At 44.9% G+C, this 18,147-nt stretch overlaps 1 protein-coding gene across 2 annotated transcripts in view; it reads right to left on the bottom strand.

Annotated features, from left to right (window-relative positions):
• LOC141110950 (uncharacterized) overlaps window positions 1–18,147 on the bottom strand; it is a 123,397-nt gene that overhangs the window by 35,265 nt on the left and 69,985 nt on the right. The window contains exon 3 of one of the 2 annotated variants that reach the window (XM_073602763.1): window positions 10,655–13,173. The exons of the other annotated variant lie outside the window; for it this stretch is intronic. Coding sequence (XP_073458864.1) covers window positions 13,008–13,173 — 166 coding nt within the window. The 3' untranslated portion in view covers window positions 10,655–13,007. Of the gene's footprint in view, window positions 1–10,654; window positions 13,174–18,147 lie in introns of those variants that run through there. 2 annotated transcript variants of the gene reach the window in all.

Genomic DNA, 18,147 nt, shown 5'->3' with positions numbered 1-18,147 from the left:
GATAGAGGGCATTCTCCCCAGCGTAGAGGAAGGAACCACTAACATACGACTACTTGCCTCGATAGCACATTTCAAAGGAACCTTGCTTGCGGTTATACCATTACATAATTTTAATTTCTCTTATCTCTTGTGTGTGAAAAATGCTAACAGAAGCAGACAAACTGATATATTGTATTGTCCATTTATATGTATTACCTGCACTCCTTAAATAAAAATTTGAAAAAAAAAAAAGCCATGGAACAACATTTACCACCATGCTGCTGGTCTTTGGGAATAGAAGAGACAGATCAGCAGCAAAGTTGCAGACCTGTGACAGCTTTTAATATTTTAATAGAATATTATTTTAAAATAAATGAGGTAGTTGAGTGCTACCACCTAGTGGTATGTGAATAGTGTAGTAGATGAACACACAATAATGTGAAATGAGTGATATGTAATATATATCCCTGTAATATAAGACCCTGCAGGGGTTGGCGTGCAGAGCATGTCTGATCCCAGCAAGGTCTTTATAGGAGTCATTGGAGGTCAACATGGAACCAGTTGTTGATGAGAATCACTCTGAGTTTTGAGTGTGGTTGACCCTATTAGGGTCTATGAAGGAGGTGAGCTTCCATTGCGCCTGGTGAAGGAAGCACTAGTCACAGATTGACTTTTTTTGTGAAGTACGTTTGTCACAGTGGAATTTGAAGCACGTTCCTTATGAGAAGACTTACCGTATTTATCGGTGTATAACACACACTTTTTTCCCCTTAAAATCAGGGGAAAATCGTGGGTGCGTGTTATACGCCGGTCCAGCTATTTTTTGATCTATCGGAGCGATCACCGCCGACATTCACATAGCGTGTATTTTTAAATATGGCGCCGCGGAGTTATGTCCATCATAGGGACTGGGCGTGACTGTGAACGGCGCCGAGAAGGGCCGACAACCCTCGGCTATGTGTATCTCGGCTCCGCCCAGTCACTGTGTTCTCGGCGGCGCTCGTTCAGCTGAACGAGCGCCGCCGAGTCCCTCCGAACTCCGCGGCGCCATATTTAAAAATACACACTAAACTTGTGTATGTCGGCGGCACTGGGGACAAGGCTGCACTGACCACTGGGGACAAGGCTGCACTGACCACTGGGGACAAGGCTGCACTGGGGCAAAGCTGCACTGGGGCAAAGCTGCACTGACAATTCTGCACTGGGGCAAAGCTGCACTGACAAGGCTGCACTGGGGCAAAGCTGCACTGGGGCAAAGCTGCACTGACAATTCTGCACTGGGGCAAAGCTGCACTGACAAGGCTGCACTGGGGCAAAGCTGCACTGACAAGGCTGCACTGGACACTGGGGCAAGGCTGCACTGACAAGGCTGCAGATGGACACGATAACGCTGCATTGATGGGCATTTAAATGTAAGTTTTTTTTCCTTAAACTTCCCTCCTAAAAGTTTTTTTCCTTAAAATTCCATCCTAAACTTGGGGTGCGTGTTATACGCCGGCGCGTGTTATACGCCGATAAATACGGTAATTTAATTTAATTTTATTTATTTTAATTTTATTTTATATCCCATTGCATCATCAATACATTATATTATTAATTTGGACTATTCATTTAGCACTCATGGTTTAAAATTTGCATGTTTGTATTACTGTCAGTGACAACTACATTCGTTATATATTATTTGTAGTTTGCAGCAGCGCTATCACATTTCCTATATAAATATTATTTTAAACCTTTGTCTTGAGTGCCATGATTTATTGTCACTCCATAGCTATAACCTACATTGGAATATTTGAAATGGTATTTATACATATAACACATATTCTTTAAACCCAGCGACTACTATCCAGATACCATGACTAAAAAGGGTTTATCCTGAGCAAACTGATTAAAAGTGGTATTAAACCCAAAACCAAAAATGTAATTTAGATTGGTGGCTGCATCAGTTTTCTCTTATTTTGTCTTTTTTCCCTTTTTTTTCCCATAGTGACCAGTAACACACCTTCTGTATTAGTGAGACACAACTTTGAACGAAGGAGGAGGCACAGGAGGCACAGCAGACAGCAGCATTGTCAGTCTGCGGTGAAAGATAATGTTAAATGTAATAGCAGATACATTTAAGCCAAACTCCAGCTCACACTTTAATCAGTTAGAGCAGTGGTTCTCAACTCCAGTCCTCGGGACCCACCAACAGGCCAGATTTTAAGTATTACCTTGGGGAGATGCAGACTAGAATACTGCAATCACTGAGCAGCAAGTGATATCACCTGTGATGTATTTCAACTATCTTGCAAACCTGGCCTGTTGGTGGGTCCTGAGGACTGGAGTTGAGAACCACTGAGTTAGAGCATACCGTTTTTTTTTCCTTTTGGGATAAAGCCATGATACAGTGACGGCCCATCCAAAAAATTTTAAAATGGCCCTTTAAAAAAAAAAAAAAAAAATTGAAATAAGGTCCTTAAGTGCACTGTGTTCGGGCACCGGGCACAGTGCACTATGGGAAGCGCCACGTCTATGCAGTCGCAAGATTGCAGACGAGGCGCTTCATTTGCGGAGTTTTAACCCGCCTTGTGGCGCAAACCAAAACGCCGATCGGCACAGCGCCCATAGTGTACTACTATGGCCGTGTGCTTTGAGTGACAGACTAGTTAGTAGTATGTCACTTCCGGTTTTCTCTACTTCAGACCAGTGAGCCCGAGCGGAGGAGTGGACTCCTCCGCTGCCTTCAACTTCAAAGAAAAACAAGTAGTTAAAAATCCACAGGAGGGGGGCAAAGCCGAATGTTTCCACTGCCAAACCGAGACACAGCAACACCAGTGGAGATAATAGAAGCACTGACGATCACACAAGGCTGGTCTCCTTATTTATACAGGATGGATGGATGGGGAGGCTTCACATGGGCTGTGTGTTTAACAAGTGCCGATCGTCAATGCTTCTATTATCTCCACTGGTGTTGCTGTGTCTCGGTTTGGCAGTGTCAGTGGAGGCACTTGTTAAACACACAGCCCATGTTGTGAAGCCTCCCTATCCATCCGTCCTGTAGAAATAAGGAGACCAGCCTTGTCTGACTGAATATGCACGGAGATAAGAACGAGATAAGACATGCTTCCCAGCCAGCATATGGAAGGAAGGAGGTGGAGGAGGTGTCAGGACAGTGTCACTAGCCATGGACTGCAGCCTGCAAGACAGAGCCTCATTAACAGATAAGTCCTCATCACTGATCTGTGTGTGTGTGTCCATCCCACCCAGTGTATATCTCTCTCTCTCCCACCCACCCACTGTCTCTCTCCCACCCCCCCAGTGTCTATCCATCCATTCATCCCACCCAGTGTCTATCCATCCATCCATCCCACCCACTGTCTATCCATCCCACCCACTGTCTATCTCTCCCACCCCCCAGTATCTATCCATCCATCCATCCATCCCACCCAGTGTCTATCCATCCATCCCACCCAGTGTCTATCCATCCATCCATCCCACCCAGTGTCTATCCATCCATCCCACCCAGTGTCTATCCATCCATCCCACCCAGTGTCTATCCATCCATCCATCCATCCCACCCAGTGTCTATCCATCCATCCATCCCACCTAGTGTCTATCCATCCCACCCACTGTCTATCTCTCCCACCCCCCAGTGTCTATCCATCCATTTCACCCAGTGTCTATCCATCCATCCATCCATCCCACCCAGTGTCTATCTATCCCTCTATCCCACCCAGTGTCTATCCATTTATCCATCCCACCCAGTGTCTATCCATCCATCCATCCCACCCAGTGTCTATATATCCATCCATCCCACCCAGTGTCTATCCATCCATCCATCCCACCCAGTGTCTATCCATGCCTCCCTCCCACCCAGTGTCTATCTATCCATCCATCCATCCCACCCAGTGTCTATCCATCCATCCCTCCCAGTGTCTATCCATCCATCCATCCCACCCAGTGTCTATCCATCCATCCATCCCACCCAGTGTCTATCTATCCCTCTATCCCACCCAGTGCCTATCCATCCATCCCACCCAGTGTCTATTTATCCATCCCACCCAGTGTCTATCCATTCATCCTTCCATCCCACCCAGTGTCTATCCATGCCTCCCTCCCACCCAGTGTCTATCTATCCATCCATCCATCCCACCCAGTGTCTATCCATCCATCCCACCCAGTGTCTATCCATCCATCCCACCCAGTGTCTATGCATCCATCCCACCCAGTGTCTATCCATTCATCCATCCCACCCAGTGTCTATCCATCCATCCCACCCAGTGTCTATCCATCCATCCATCCCACCCAGTGTCTATCTATCCCTCTTTCCCACCCAGTGTCTATCCATTTATCCATCCCACCCAGTGTCTATCTATCCATCCCACCCAGTGTCCATCCATCCATCCCACCCAGTGTCCATCCATCCATCCATCCCAGTGTCTATCTATGCATCCATCCATCCGACCCAGTGTCTATCCATCCATCCATCCCACCCTGTGTCTATCCATCCATCCCACCCAGTGTCTATCCATCCATCCCACCCAGTGTCTATCCATCCATCCATCCCACCCAGTGTCTATCTATCCCTCTATCCCACCCAGTGTCTATCCATTTATCCATCCCACCCAGTGTCTATCCATCCATCCATCCCACCCAGTATCTATCTATCCATCCATCCCACCCAGTGTCTATCCATTCATCCCACCCAGTGTCTATCTATGCCTCCCTCCCACCCAGTGTCTATCTATCCCTCCCTCACACCCAGTGTCTATCTATCCATCCATCCATCCCACCCAGTGTCTATCCATCCATCCCACCCAGTGTCTATCTATGTGTCCATTTATCTGTCTATTTATCTAACTATCTGTAGGTGCTATTGCGGGCGAGTGACCGGCGGGGGAGGGGGGGTGGCTGGGGTTGGTTAGGGCTTTGCGCCCCCCCAAAAAAATTGAGCACCAGCCGCCATTGGGCATGAATAAATAAAAGCTGGTCGTTTTAATCACCCCTGCCAGTGTTAAATTTTTTGTCTCATCCATGTAAACTGATACATTCTGCTCAAGAGCTTGAGCTTGTGAGAAACAACAAAATTTGCTGGCTGGATCACCAGATAAAAATAGTAGAAAGAAAGCCCAAAAAGGAAACTAATATACAGTGGGGGTTGTTTACGAAAGGCAAATCCACTTTGCACTAATAGTGCACTTGAAAATGCACTGGAAGTGCACTTGGAAGTGCAGTCGCTGTAGATCCAAGTGGGTCATGCAAGGAAAATAAAAAACAGCATTTTAGCTTGCACATGATTGGATGACAAAATGAACTTCCTTGTTTTAGTCCGGTCGTACGTCATCACGTACGAATTCGACGGACTTTGGTGGATTGTGTGTAGGCAAGTCTGTTCATTCAGAAAGTCCGTCGTAAAGTCTGTCGAAAAGTCCGCCGAGCAAAGTCTGCCGTAAAGTCCGCTCGTGTGTACGCGGCATTAGAGTCTGCAAAAGACTTGAGACTGGGGCGGAGGTTCACCTTCCAGCAAAACAATGACCCTAAACATACAGCCATTTCTACAATGGAATGGTTTAAATCAAAGCATATTCATGCGTTAGGATGGCCCAGTCAAAGTCCAGACCTAAATCCAATTGAGAATCTGTGGCAAGATTGAAAATTGCTGTTCACAGACGCTCTCCATCCAATCTGACAGAGCTTGAGCTATTTTGCAAAGAAGAATGGGCAAAAATGTCACTCTCTATATGTGCAAAGCTGGTAGAGACATCCCCAAAAAGACTTGCAGATGTAATTGCAGCGAAAAGTTGTTCTACAAATTATTGACTCAGGGGGGCTGAATACAAATGCACGCCACACTTTTCAGATATTTGTAAAAAAAATGTGAAAAACATTTATCGTTTTTCTTCTACTTCACAATTACAGTATCTCACAAAAGTGAGTACACCTCTCACATTTTGGAAAATATTGTATGATAGCGTTTCATGTGACACCACTTTGCTACAATATAAAGTAATGAGTGTACAGCTTGTATAACAGTGTAAATTTGCTGTCACCTCAAAAAAACTCAACACACAGCCATTAATGTCTACACCGCTGGCAACAAAAGTGAGTACACCCCTAAGTGAAAATGTCCAAATTGGGACCAATTAGCCATTTTCCCTCCCTGGTGTCATGTGACTCGTTAGTGTTACAAGGTCTCAAGTGTGAATGGGGAGCAGGTGTGTTAAATTTGGTGTTATTGCTCTCACTCTCTCATACTGGTCACTGGAAGTTCAGCATGGCACCTCATGGCAAAGATCTTTCAGAGGATCTGAAAAAACTGATGCTCTACATAAAGATGGCCTAGGCTATAAGAAGATTACAAGGCGCTGAAACTGAGCTGCATCACAGTGGCCAAACTGAGCTGCATCACAGTGGCCAAACTGAGCTGCATCACAGTGGCCAACATCATACAGCAGTTTAACAGGACAGGTTTGACTCAGAACAGACCTCGCCATGGTTGACCAAAGAAATTGAGTGCACGTGCTCAATGTCATATCCAGAGGTTGTCTTTGGGAAATAGACATATGAGTTCTACCAGCATTGCTGCAGAGGTTGAAGGGGTGAGGAGTAAGCCTGTCAGTGCTCAGACCATATGCCGCACGCTGCATCAAATTGGTCTGCATGGCTGTAATCCCAGAAGGAAGCCTCCTCTAAAGATTATGTATGAGAAAGCACGCAAACAGTTTGCTGAAGACCAGCAGACTAAGGACATGGATTACTGGAACCATGTCCTGTGGTCTGATGAGACCAAGATAAACTTATTTGGTTCAGATGGTGTTAAGCGTGTGTGGTGGCAACCAGGTGAGGAGTACAAAGACAAGTGTGTTTTTGCCTACAGTCAAGCATTGTGGTGGGAGTGTCATGGTCTGGGGCTGCATGAGTGCCGCTGGCACTGGGGAGGTACAATTCATTGGGAGAACCATGAATGCCAACATGCACTGTGACATACTGAAGCAGAGCATGATCCCCTCCCTTCGGAGACTGGGCCGCAGGGCAGTATTGCAACATGATAAGGACCCCAAACACACCTCCAAGTCGACCACTGCCTTTCTAAAGAAGCTGAGGGTAAAGGTGATGGACTGGCCAAGCAGGTCTCCAGACCTAAACCCTATTGAGCATCTGTGGGGCATCCCCAAATGGAGGGTGGAAAAGCGCAAGCTCTCTAACATCCACCAGTCCCGTAATGTCGTCACAGAGGAGTGGAAGAGGACTCCAGTGGCAACCTGTGAGGTTCTGTTGAACTCATGCTCAAGAGAGTTAAGGCAGCACTGGAAAGTAATGGTGGTCACACAAAATATTGCACTTTGGGCCCAATTTGGACTTTTTCATTCAGTTATTTTGAGGGGACAGCAAATTTACACTGATATACAAGCTGTACACTCACTACTTTGTATTGTAGCAAAGTGTAATTTCTTCAGTGTTGTCACATGAAACGATATCATAAAATATTTACAAAAATGTGAGAGGTGTACTCACTTTTAATGAGATACTGTAATTGTAAAGTGGAAGGAAAACGATAAATGTTTTTCACATTTTTTTTACAAATATCTGAAAAGTGTGGAGTGCATTTGTATTCAGCCCCCCTGAGTCAATAATTTGTAGAACCACTTTTTGCTGCAATTACAGCTGCAAGTCTTTTTGGGGATGTCTCTACCAGCTCTACAAGTTCTACACTCACTACTTTACGTTGTAGTAAAATGTAATTTCTTCAGTGTTGTCACATGAAAAGATATAATAAAATATTTACAAAAATGTGAGGGGTGTACTCACTTTTGTGAGATACTGTATGTGCCACTTTGCGTTGGTCTATCACATAAAATCCCAGTAAAATACATTTACATTTTTGGTTGTAACATGACAAAATGTGTAAAATGTCAAAGGGTATGAATATTTTTTCAAGGCACTGTAGCCATCACAATCTAATGCCCCGTAAACACGGTCGGATTTTCCGATAGAAAATGTCCGATCGGAGCGTGTTGTCGGAAATTCCGACCGTGTGTGGGCTCCATCGGACATTTTCCATCGGATTTTCCGACACAAAGTTTGAGAGCAGGCTATAAAATTTTCCGACAACAAAATCCGATCGCGTCAATTCCGACCGTGTGTGGCCTGTTCCGACGCACAAAGTGCCACGCATGCTCAGAAGAAATTCTGAGACGGAACAGCTCGGTCTGGTAAACTTTCCTCACGGTGCAATGTTAATAGTTTAATACAGCGCACTCTTTTCTTCTTTATAATGTGAGAAGAATGAAGTAGTTTTGCTGCTCATATTCACACAGACTTCTCACAAACTTCTTTCTTTATTATTTATCGGGATTCTCTTAATATATTTTGATTTGTCACATCTGACAAAAATATTTTTGTGTTGTTTTCTTTTTTTTTTTTTTTTTTAAAGGCAGCATTTTTTTTTTTTTAGGTTTGTATTTTTTCCAAGGCTGATCTTTGTTTTATTTATTTTTAGTTTTACTCCAGAATATTTTTGTCTGTGTTTTGTGTGTCAAGTTGCCACAACACCATTGATATTTTGTATTATTTAATCTCAAGGAGATTGTTTGGTGTTGGTGTCCTCACAAACAAACTGTCCTTTTTGAAGGAAAACACACAGAGGAGAGTATAATTGAAACCAAAAATCCTTTATTAAGGGCTCAGAACCAAACAAAGAGGGAGGCAACGCTGGAGAAACAGCAAAAATTAGCAAAGCCTTGGACTCCCAGGGCAGACATCAATTCTTTAACATCAAAATTGGTGGCCTGAGGAGTCCATATGTAAGGGAGTGCAGTCTGGTCCAGAAGTCCCAGAGATCCGGAAAGCAGCAGATGACATCTGTGTCCCCAGGCTGTGGTACCACAATAAGCTGCATCTTTTGCCAGACCAGACTGGATCCAGGGTCATCACTTTCTAGTCTTCCTTCCACGCTTCCTTCCTGGCTGTGGCTCTGCTGTTGGAGATGTGGCAGGAGGAGGAGTAGGACCTGGAGGAGGAGGAGGAGGACTAGTAGGACCTGGAGGAGGAGGAGGAGGAGTAGTAGGACCTGGAGGAGGACCATGTGTGAGGTCACAAATGTGGGTAGCAGATGTTATTTGGCCCCTCAACCCCTTATTGAGAGCTTCCAAAATTAATGACTCACACATGAGTTGTTGGCCCTCCTCCATGCGCTGCATTTTACAGGCAATTATGCCAGCAAAGTCCTCCTCCCCAGTGTGGGGGGGCTCTCAGGGCCTCTGTAGCCTTCCAAATGAGGCCTATGGCAGCCTCCTCTAGGGTACTCCTCTTCCTGCCACTTTCTCTTTGCGGGTGTAGGGGAGGGACCTGCATATCAGGCAGCCTGCTAGTCCCGGCCACCTCCTGGCTGGGACTTCCCTGTGTATGAAAAAGAGACATGGTTTAATGTTTTGCATCATCAATCATAATCATAAATTAGTACTCCAAACTAACATCTAGTTAAAATCATTGATTGGACAACCTGAAATATTTAGAGGAATGCTATACCTGGCTCAAGCTGGGCTCCTCCACATGTTGCTGCCTGGAAGGCCCAGGTTGGGCGTCAGAAGCCTCAGCTGGGGTGGAAGGAAGCGTGGAAGGAAGACTGGAGAGTGATGACCTGGGTTCAGTCTGACCTGCCAGAAAATGCAGCCTGTCGTAGTACCACATCCTGGGGACATAGATGTCATCTGCTGCCCCGGATCTCTGCGAATCCTGGACTTTCTTGCGCTCCCTTAAATATGTGCTCCTCAGGCCACCAGTTAGGATCTTCAAATAGGTGATGTCTGCCGTGGGGATCACCTGCTTCACAATTTCCACCAATTGATCCAGCGCTGCCTTCCTCTTTGTTTGGTTCTTATAATGTGGGTGGTTTATCTCCCACAGACAAGGCAGCTCCCTGAACATGTCAATGAAGATTGCCATAAAGTCGGTATCTTTAAAGATATCCATTTGCACTGCAAGACACAACACAAGACAAATCCTAATGTCAGGCAAAACTCTCCTAATCTTGTTACAATATAGGCCTCAATCTAGAAGCAGTATAGGCCCAAGTTTGTCTCTTACCTTCGTTATTACGATCGGCGCCTCCGATGCTCCTTCCTCCGCTCACAGATCGTACGTAATACGCACGCGTGTTACGCTTTATACACACTGCGCATGCGTGTAACTCCGCCTGCCCCTGACGTTCTTTCTAGTCTATTCCCCGCCCCTTTTCATTCGCCGCAGTGGGGGAAGAGCACATGGCGGAGACACAGCAGGTGCGTACTAATTACAGCAACGATGAGGAGGAGGAGGAAAGCCCGGATCCAGAAACGTCCCGATCCAGAAGGAGACGATTTAAGGCCTCAAATATGTCCTTTGGGGAGATGGTGGAGATGGTCGACATAATGAAAAGGGCCGACTATGATGGGAAGTATGGACCTTACCCCAACCCCAATGTCCGAAAGGCCAAGATCATGGCAAAAGTAGTCAAGAGTCTGCACCGGAATTTCGGGGTACGTCGATCAAAAGATCAGCTCAGTAAGCGGTGGTCGGACCTCCAATTACGAGAACATGAGCAGTACAAAAAGATCCGGAGAGTGCTGCAAAAAAGTAAGTAGTTTTCCAGTGTTCCTATTCTTTTTCTGTTTATTATGTTCATGCTGATCCATGTGCTTTAGGGAACTGTTGTACAGTTTAAAATGGCAACTTTCATGTTCATGGGCACATTATTCGTTCGCATCAAACATTTTTCTTTCGGCCTATAAAACACCATTGTTTTGGCCATATGCATTTTCCCACATTTTTTAGGGACTACTTGTATGAAAATAATTTAGTTGTGTAGATGGGTTTGGAACTAGAATGAAATACAAACTAGATTCTGTGTAAGGAGAGGACAATGAGCAGCTGTTTTCACATCTGGACACTGGAGCAATAGTGTGGGACACAAGAACACCCTTTTTATTAGGGGGCCCACACAGGTGCTCCAGTGTATACTATAGGGGTGTCTCCATCTGTGAAGCTTGTACAAGACAGGTAAAGTATTGCAGCTTGACAAAGGACAATAAAATTCTACATCTTGGAACTATGCCAAAATAGACAATTGTACCCCACTTCCAAGCAATGTTTCATCTTTATAGTTCTTCCCTCAAATATCTGTGTGCTAAGTATACCATTTTTGTTTTACATAGGGGAGAAAAGACTCGGAGGACACCCCTCATCCGAGGAGACCAGAGCCCGCCCCCCCCTCTGGAAGAAGGGAAAATCCCCCCAACACAAGAAAAGTAGGAGGAAGAAGATGTGGTGGAACTAGTCACCACAACAGGTGAGTGTCTGCGACCACAGGCTCAGGTAAGAGATGGATGCCGGCATATTTTTTATACCTGTTTTTGTTTGGTTTCTCTCTTTTTAGGTGATCGTGATGCTGTGGATCCAGATCCTTTCACATCAGAAAGTGCCTAGATCCTGATCGGGGAGATCATGGGGTGTAATTTAGCATTGGAAAACCTCAAGAAAAACATCAATGATGTTATTCAAAAAAATAAAAACCTCATTGATGTTTTGGGTAGAGTTTAAAACCCCTCCAAATCACTTTGTTTTTTTGTGTGCTACAATGTTCAAAATGTTTTAGCGATTTTTAGAAAAGCAAAATTTGGAGGATGCACACAGTGTGTCAACATGTGCTATCTGCCATCACGGGAGATCAATGGACACGTTTTGGGGGTGCAACCCCTTCCTCAATAATAAGGTAGCTGAGAGGAAGGTCTTTCTCCCCCAAAACACGTCCCTTGATCCCCCGTGATGGCAGCTAGCACATGTTGAACTTCTTAAATTGGTGTGCATCTTCCAAATTTGGCTTTTCCTGGGGTGACTTCACCCCATCTGAACGCAATATCAAACACAGTTCTTAAATACTCATGTATGATATTGCCTTCAAGTTCTACCTAATGTGAACTTTGTAAGTTCAAGATTTGTGTCTTTCTTGTTGGTTTGAAACATGCCTGTTTTATCTTAAATGGACATTTATATTTTTGATAATGCCACCCCAAAAATTGTTATACAACAAACATGTTGGTTTGTTTTAAAAACCTTTTCTAAATGCACATGTGATTGTGCAGGTATTAAAAAGAAGATTGTTAATCAAGAATGTGTGGATTATTGTCTCAACGCTACAACACTTTTGTGGTGATGTAATTGCTGCTTTCTGTGAAAATGGGGGTTATTTCCTAAGGGCAAATCCTCTTTGCACTACAAGTGCAGTTTCAAGTGCACTTGTAGTGCAAAGTGTCTTTGCCTTTAGTAAATAACATCCAACAGTGTAGTTGTATAAGGTTACACAATCACACCATTTTCTGGACTCACCACATTTCTGTCAGGGTCAGCTAAAACAAACAGAAGCAGTAAATGTCACCAAAGATTTGCGTAATTATTTTTTTTTATTGGATCAAGGTTTCACAAATTGTCTGGCATATTGATGGCCCCCCTACCCGCAAAGAACTCAAGGTATCTTAACCGGACATCACGGGCACTCAGGGAGGGCAAGCCAGGACGGCCACTTTCAAGCGCCGTCAGGGTTGTTTCATTTATAATTCCGGCCTCAGGCCCAATTGAGCCAGCATAGTTGGCCAAATGTTGCCGTAAAAAGTTATGTAGAACACAGCACGCCAGGATTATATGATTCAGTTTATACTCCGCCATATGGATGGGTGTAAGAAATAGGCGGAACCGGCTGGCCATAATTCCAAATGTGTTCTCCACCACTCTTCTGGCTCTGGCCAGCCGGTAATTAAAAACCCTCTGTTCTGGGGTGAGGGTCCTCATTGGGAATGGCCGCATAAGATGGCCCCCCAGCGCAAATGCTTCATCCGCAACAAAGACGAATGGGTGTCCTTCCACATTCTCTTCTGGAAGTGGCAAGTCCAAGCTGCCATTCTGGAGACGCCTGTAAAACTCCGTCTGGGCGATGACTCCACCATCGGACATCCGGCCATTCTTCCCCACGTCCACATACAGGAACTCGTAATTAGCTGACACCACCGCCAACATCACAATACTATTGAACCCCTTGTAATTATAATAGTACGACCCCGAGTTGGGTGGTGGGACGATGTGGACGTGTTTCCCATCAATTGCCCCTCCGCAGTTAGGAAAGTCCCACCGCTGGGCAAAGTGGGAGGCCACAGTCTGCCATTCCTGTGGCGTGGAAGGAAACTGTTGAGGGAAACAAAAATAAATTACTATTTTTGCACATAAACATGGAAAGCAAATTAGACACAAACATTCTTGGCCAACATCCAGATAACATTTATTAAGGGGAATTTTACAACACCAAAGTATAAGGTACACCTATCATATTCCCCCTCCCCCTCTCATGGGCCATTTCTAACATTATAGGGGGGGGAATCTTGGACGGGTAACCCTCTCCACTTCATTGAGAGATGAATGCCTAAATAATGGGTATTACTTGGAACAGCCCCTCCTTAGTTACACTATTGGCAGCCCACTGGACAGGTAAGAAGTGTCATAATACAAAGATATAAATACACACTGTACACATTTGAGCACATTTGGACATTCTGCTATTACCTATCAAGATAATAATAGGATACAAAAACTTGAAACAGTACCATTTGAAAGTATACCGGCAGGCCCTTGCACTACATGCTTTGGGGAATTCATCCATACAACTGACCACAAAAGAGATGGGTATAGTGTGTATGGGTTTGGCAAAGTCAGCAGATAGATGATTGAGGATAGATAGAGAATTGGGATCAGCTGACTTAGCAGTTGGGGGGAGGGAGGGTTAAAAATGATTTGGGGACACCACAAAAACAAGCCTCTGGCACTCTGCCTGAATTTAAAGCACAAATCTCATTTCTAAACATTTTAGGGGTTGTTTGGGGTAAAGTACTACTATGGAGCTGACAAAATACATTGTTAAGTGACTACATGAGGTGAATATAGGGCCAAGGGAGCATGCTGGGGAGGTAAGTGAAGGCAAATATGTATGAAGGACAACAAATAATTACATAAAATTCCAGCATGAATGAGGACAAAGGGGCAGGATGGGGGAGGGGCCGGATGTGGGCGCCTAGCTGATCTCACAGAGTGCTCTGGGATGCCGGGTCTCTCCTTCCTCCTCGTGGTTAGCGGCGGGGTAGCGACGCTGACAACGGCGCCTGTAATTCAGATGCAGGCGGCCGCCTCCTAGCGCTCCACCTCGGGGACACGCCGCGGGACTCGGGTCCCTGTACGATCGCGGCCGCTGCCTCCATCATCCCTCCCCCTGTACCCCCCCTCCCTGCTGCACCTTCGTTATATCCCCTCTCCTTTGAAACCCAGGCTGAGCGGTAACCAAGGAGGTGCGGTTGGAAGCAACTGATGAGGGGAGCTCCGGGAAAGCTCCGGGAAATACTGGCACAAGCACATGAAGTAATAAAGCACCTGGAGAGGGAGCCGAATGAAAGGAAATAGAGGAAGCTTCCTAGGGTCATAGAAGCAGCTGGAGAAAGTTAAGACTGGCAACCTTCAGATAAGTAATAAGTATACTGGAATGTATGGAACGGAGAGGGTAAGTGCCTTACATGTAGCAAAACGGCTGGTGTATTAACTTGCAATATAAGATGTTATATGAGATCAAAGTTAAAATTTAAGGCAATCTATGCATGGACATTGTTGTGTATAACTTACCCAGATCCTTAACCAAAAGGATATTTCAAGGTGCACCAAACTGCCTCTAGAAGTTTGAACTTTCTCTCCTAAAGGATACTAGTACTGCCTTACACCAAAGTATTATACATTTAAAGGAGGGGACGTGCTAAGACTGTCCGTAGGATCAGTATAACCTCATCTCATTTGTGTGTCTTTGGGTTGCTGATGTCCCTATGGGGACCTGACGTACACAGCTTAAAAAAAAAAGAAAAGAAAATTATATAAGGGATGGGTCCAGTTTAAACTGCATGTGAAGCCGCTGTATGTACTGAGCTCCCCGAATTAGCTATGCAGTACCTGGTAAAAGGGAGGGCCAAGGAGGACTATAACTGTATGATGGCAGGTGATATGAGGTTGAGATAAAGCACAGGTAAAACCTCCACGGACAGTAAGCTGTACAAACCTCACCCAGGCCACTATATAAGACGGTTCTCCAAGCTACATAATCTATACACAAGAGTCTAAAAAAAAGAAAAAAGGGCTTCTGGAACAGTCTCATGTCAAAGTTGATGGTGGCAGAAGCAGAATCTCTCTGTGCAAATTCAGCAACTTTAGCAACTCTAGAAGAAACCCCAATGGAGAGCCAACGGGAAGGAGTTATGCCAACAAAGAACGAAATATCGGAGATGTTTGCTAGGCTAGAAACCTTTATTAGAGCTGAAACAGAAGCAATACGGGGAGACATGGGCCACATACTGAGAAGAGTGGAAGAGGTTGAGACAGTAGCCGAAAGACAGAGGACGGAGATGGGGAACCTGAGATGTCAGATAGAGGAGATGCAATGTGAACACAGGGATTTAAGATATAGATTAGAAGACCAGGAAAACCGAAGCAGAAGGAAAAATCTGAGAATTAGAGGTCTTCCAGAGTCACAAGGGGAGGGAGAAAATCTTCAGGAAAAGATAGATCAAATCTTTGGAGGCCTTATTAATCCAAATGACAAGAGAATTAAACTGGATAGAGTGCACAGAATTAGGAAACCAGCCGAGATTAGCAGGGAAGCACCTCGTGATGTGATAGTGAGGTTCCATAACTATCAAGACAAAGAAAAAATCAGAGCGAGCCTGAGAAACAATCAATCAGTGAAATATGGTGAATCTAATCTACAAGTATATCCAGACCTGGCGAATGAGACACGAACAAGGAAAAGAGTCCTCAGACCCCTATTGGAGCAACTTAAAGCTCGAGATGTGCACTATTCCTGGGGGTTCCCAGCATGCTTGATTGGGCGAAAAGATGGGCGCTCAGTGATATTAAGGTTCCCAGAAGAGACCCAAAATTTCTGCCGAAAGCTGGACATCCCACCTGTAGAAATTCCGGGATGGTGGGAGAGAGTGGGAGGTCAGAACATTGCAGAGGATACACAAAATTGGAAACCAGTATACAAAAGGAGAGGAGTGTAGACGAGTATTAAAATATTTAGAAAGAATAGGTTGCTAAATCTTGACCAGAAGGGTTGGAGATCTATGTGGCTGGGGGTGGGGTATGGGGGACAATGGGCCTAGAGCCCGGAGTCTTGGGGGGGTGGATCTCGGGGGAGGGGAGGTGATGGGGGAATGGAGGGGAGGGGGAGGCCTGGTGGGTCCCGGGGTGGGATGGGTGATTCAAGGACTCTCACACTGAGCTCAACCCTCGGGGGGACAACCGTAGGGCCGGGTGGAGAAGGTGAGGCCACGGTTAACAGGGCCACTGGGAGGCCTGATGCCCCCACGAGCGGGGGAGGGAGGGCGGGTGGGGCAGAGGGGGGGTTAGGGAGGGGCGAGACCAGTACAAACCTCATTGTCTCCTGTTGCTGGGTTTAGAAAAGAAGAACAAATGGTTGGAATTAATCTGGTAACATATAATGTGAGGGGTCTCAACTCGCCCATAAAATGTGCGAACATAATGGGCGAGTTGAGATCCAATAAAGCTGAGGTGGTCTTTCTCCAGGAGACACATCTATACCTAGGGAGAAACCAGTGGATAATATCTAGGGACTACCCGTTTTGGATTTTCAGTGACTCCCCGATAAGGGGTGCAAAAGGGGTGGCGATTGGTTTTGCAAGGGAAATTCGTTTCCAGATAGAGGAGAGATTGACCGACCCTGAAGGCCGATTTTTGTTTCTGAGGGGTAAACTAAATGGTGAGGAATATACGTTAGCTAACATTTACTGCCCAAATGTTAACCCAGGTAAATATCTAATCGGAGTCTTATCGAAACTAGAGGGGTTCAGGAGAGGGAAGGCCATTGTGGCAGGAGATTTAAACCTGTGCTTAGAACCAGGTAGAGACAATGCGTCGCGTGTTCGGGGGACTGGAGGGGTATGGTTGAACAAACTAAAAAAAAAACTACACCATAAAAGACTACACCTACTACTCCCCTATGCACGCGACGTATTCAAGACTTGACTATTTCTTTGTAGACCATAGGTACCTAGAAGAGGTAGAAAATACAAATATAGGATCCATAACATTCTCGGACCACGCCCCAGTGACATTACGAATAAAATAAAACACTCAAATACCCCCTTTTTGTAATTGGAGACTAAATGAAGATCTCCTTCATGATAGGGAAATTGATAAACTAATAAAAGAAGAACTGGAATTCTATTTTAGAACTAACACCTCTAAGGAAATATCAGAATCAACAGTCTGGGAGGCCCATAAGGCCTATATTAGGGGGATTATAATAAAGGCGGGAGTGGAGAAAGAAAGAAGGTGGACCAAAAATATTCGTATACTTCAGGAGGAAGTTAAAAAACTAGAATGGCAGCATAAGGAAACGGGGGAAAGAGGGATTTTGGGAAAACTATATGGTGCTAGAGAGGCCATGAGACAGCAGATTGAGGCAGAAAATCGTAAAAAGTATAATTTAGTTAAAAAAGATAGATATATTACTGGAAATAGACCTGGTCGACTCCTGGCTAGGGCACTAAGCAAAAAGAAAAGTAATAAATACATCGATAAGATAAAGACGAAATCAGGAGAATTTAGATATAAAGATGTGGATATAGCAAAAACCTTTCAGGAATTCTATGGGGAACTTTACTCAATAAATAAAAAGGTTAAGGACAAAGAAAGAGAGCAAAAACAAGCAAAAATTAAAACCTATCTAAAAGATACTGGGATGGTTAAAATATCAAAAGAGGAGAGAGTATTTTTAGAGGCCCCCATTACAGAGTCCGAGGTAAGGAAGGCTATCAAGGAGACCCAGACAGGTAAGAGCCCGGGCCCAGACGGGTTGACAGTACTATACTATAAGAAATATCAAGACCAGTTAATGCCAAAACTATGTGCTTATATGAAGGAGATAGGAGAGAGAGGGGTAATGAGCAGAGATGCATTGGCAGCCAACATAGCGATCATCCATAAGGAGGGAAAGGATAACACACTAGGCTCTAGTTTTAGACCCATATCCCTCTTAAACAATGACACAAAAATATTTGCAAAAGTAATTGCGGGCAGAGTAAAGCAAACGATTAAAAATATCATCCA

The sequence above is a fragment of the Aquarana catesbeiana genome, linkage group LG10 (genome assembly GCF_042186555.1).
Source record: "Aquarana catesbeiana isolate 2022-GZ linkage group LG10, ASM4218655v1, whole genome shotgun sequence".
NCBI lineage: Eukaryota > Metazoa > Chordata > Amphibia > Anura > Ranidae > Aquarana > Aquarana catesbeiana.
Note: the sequence above shows the minus strand (reverse complement) of the source record. Positions and strands in the feature narration are given on the sequence as shown.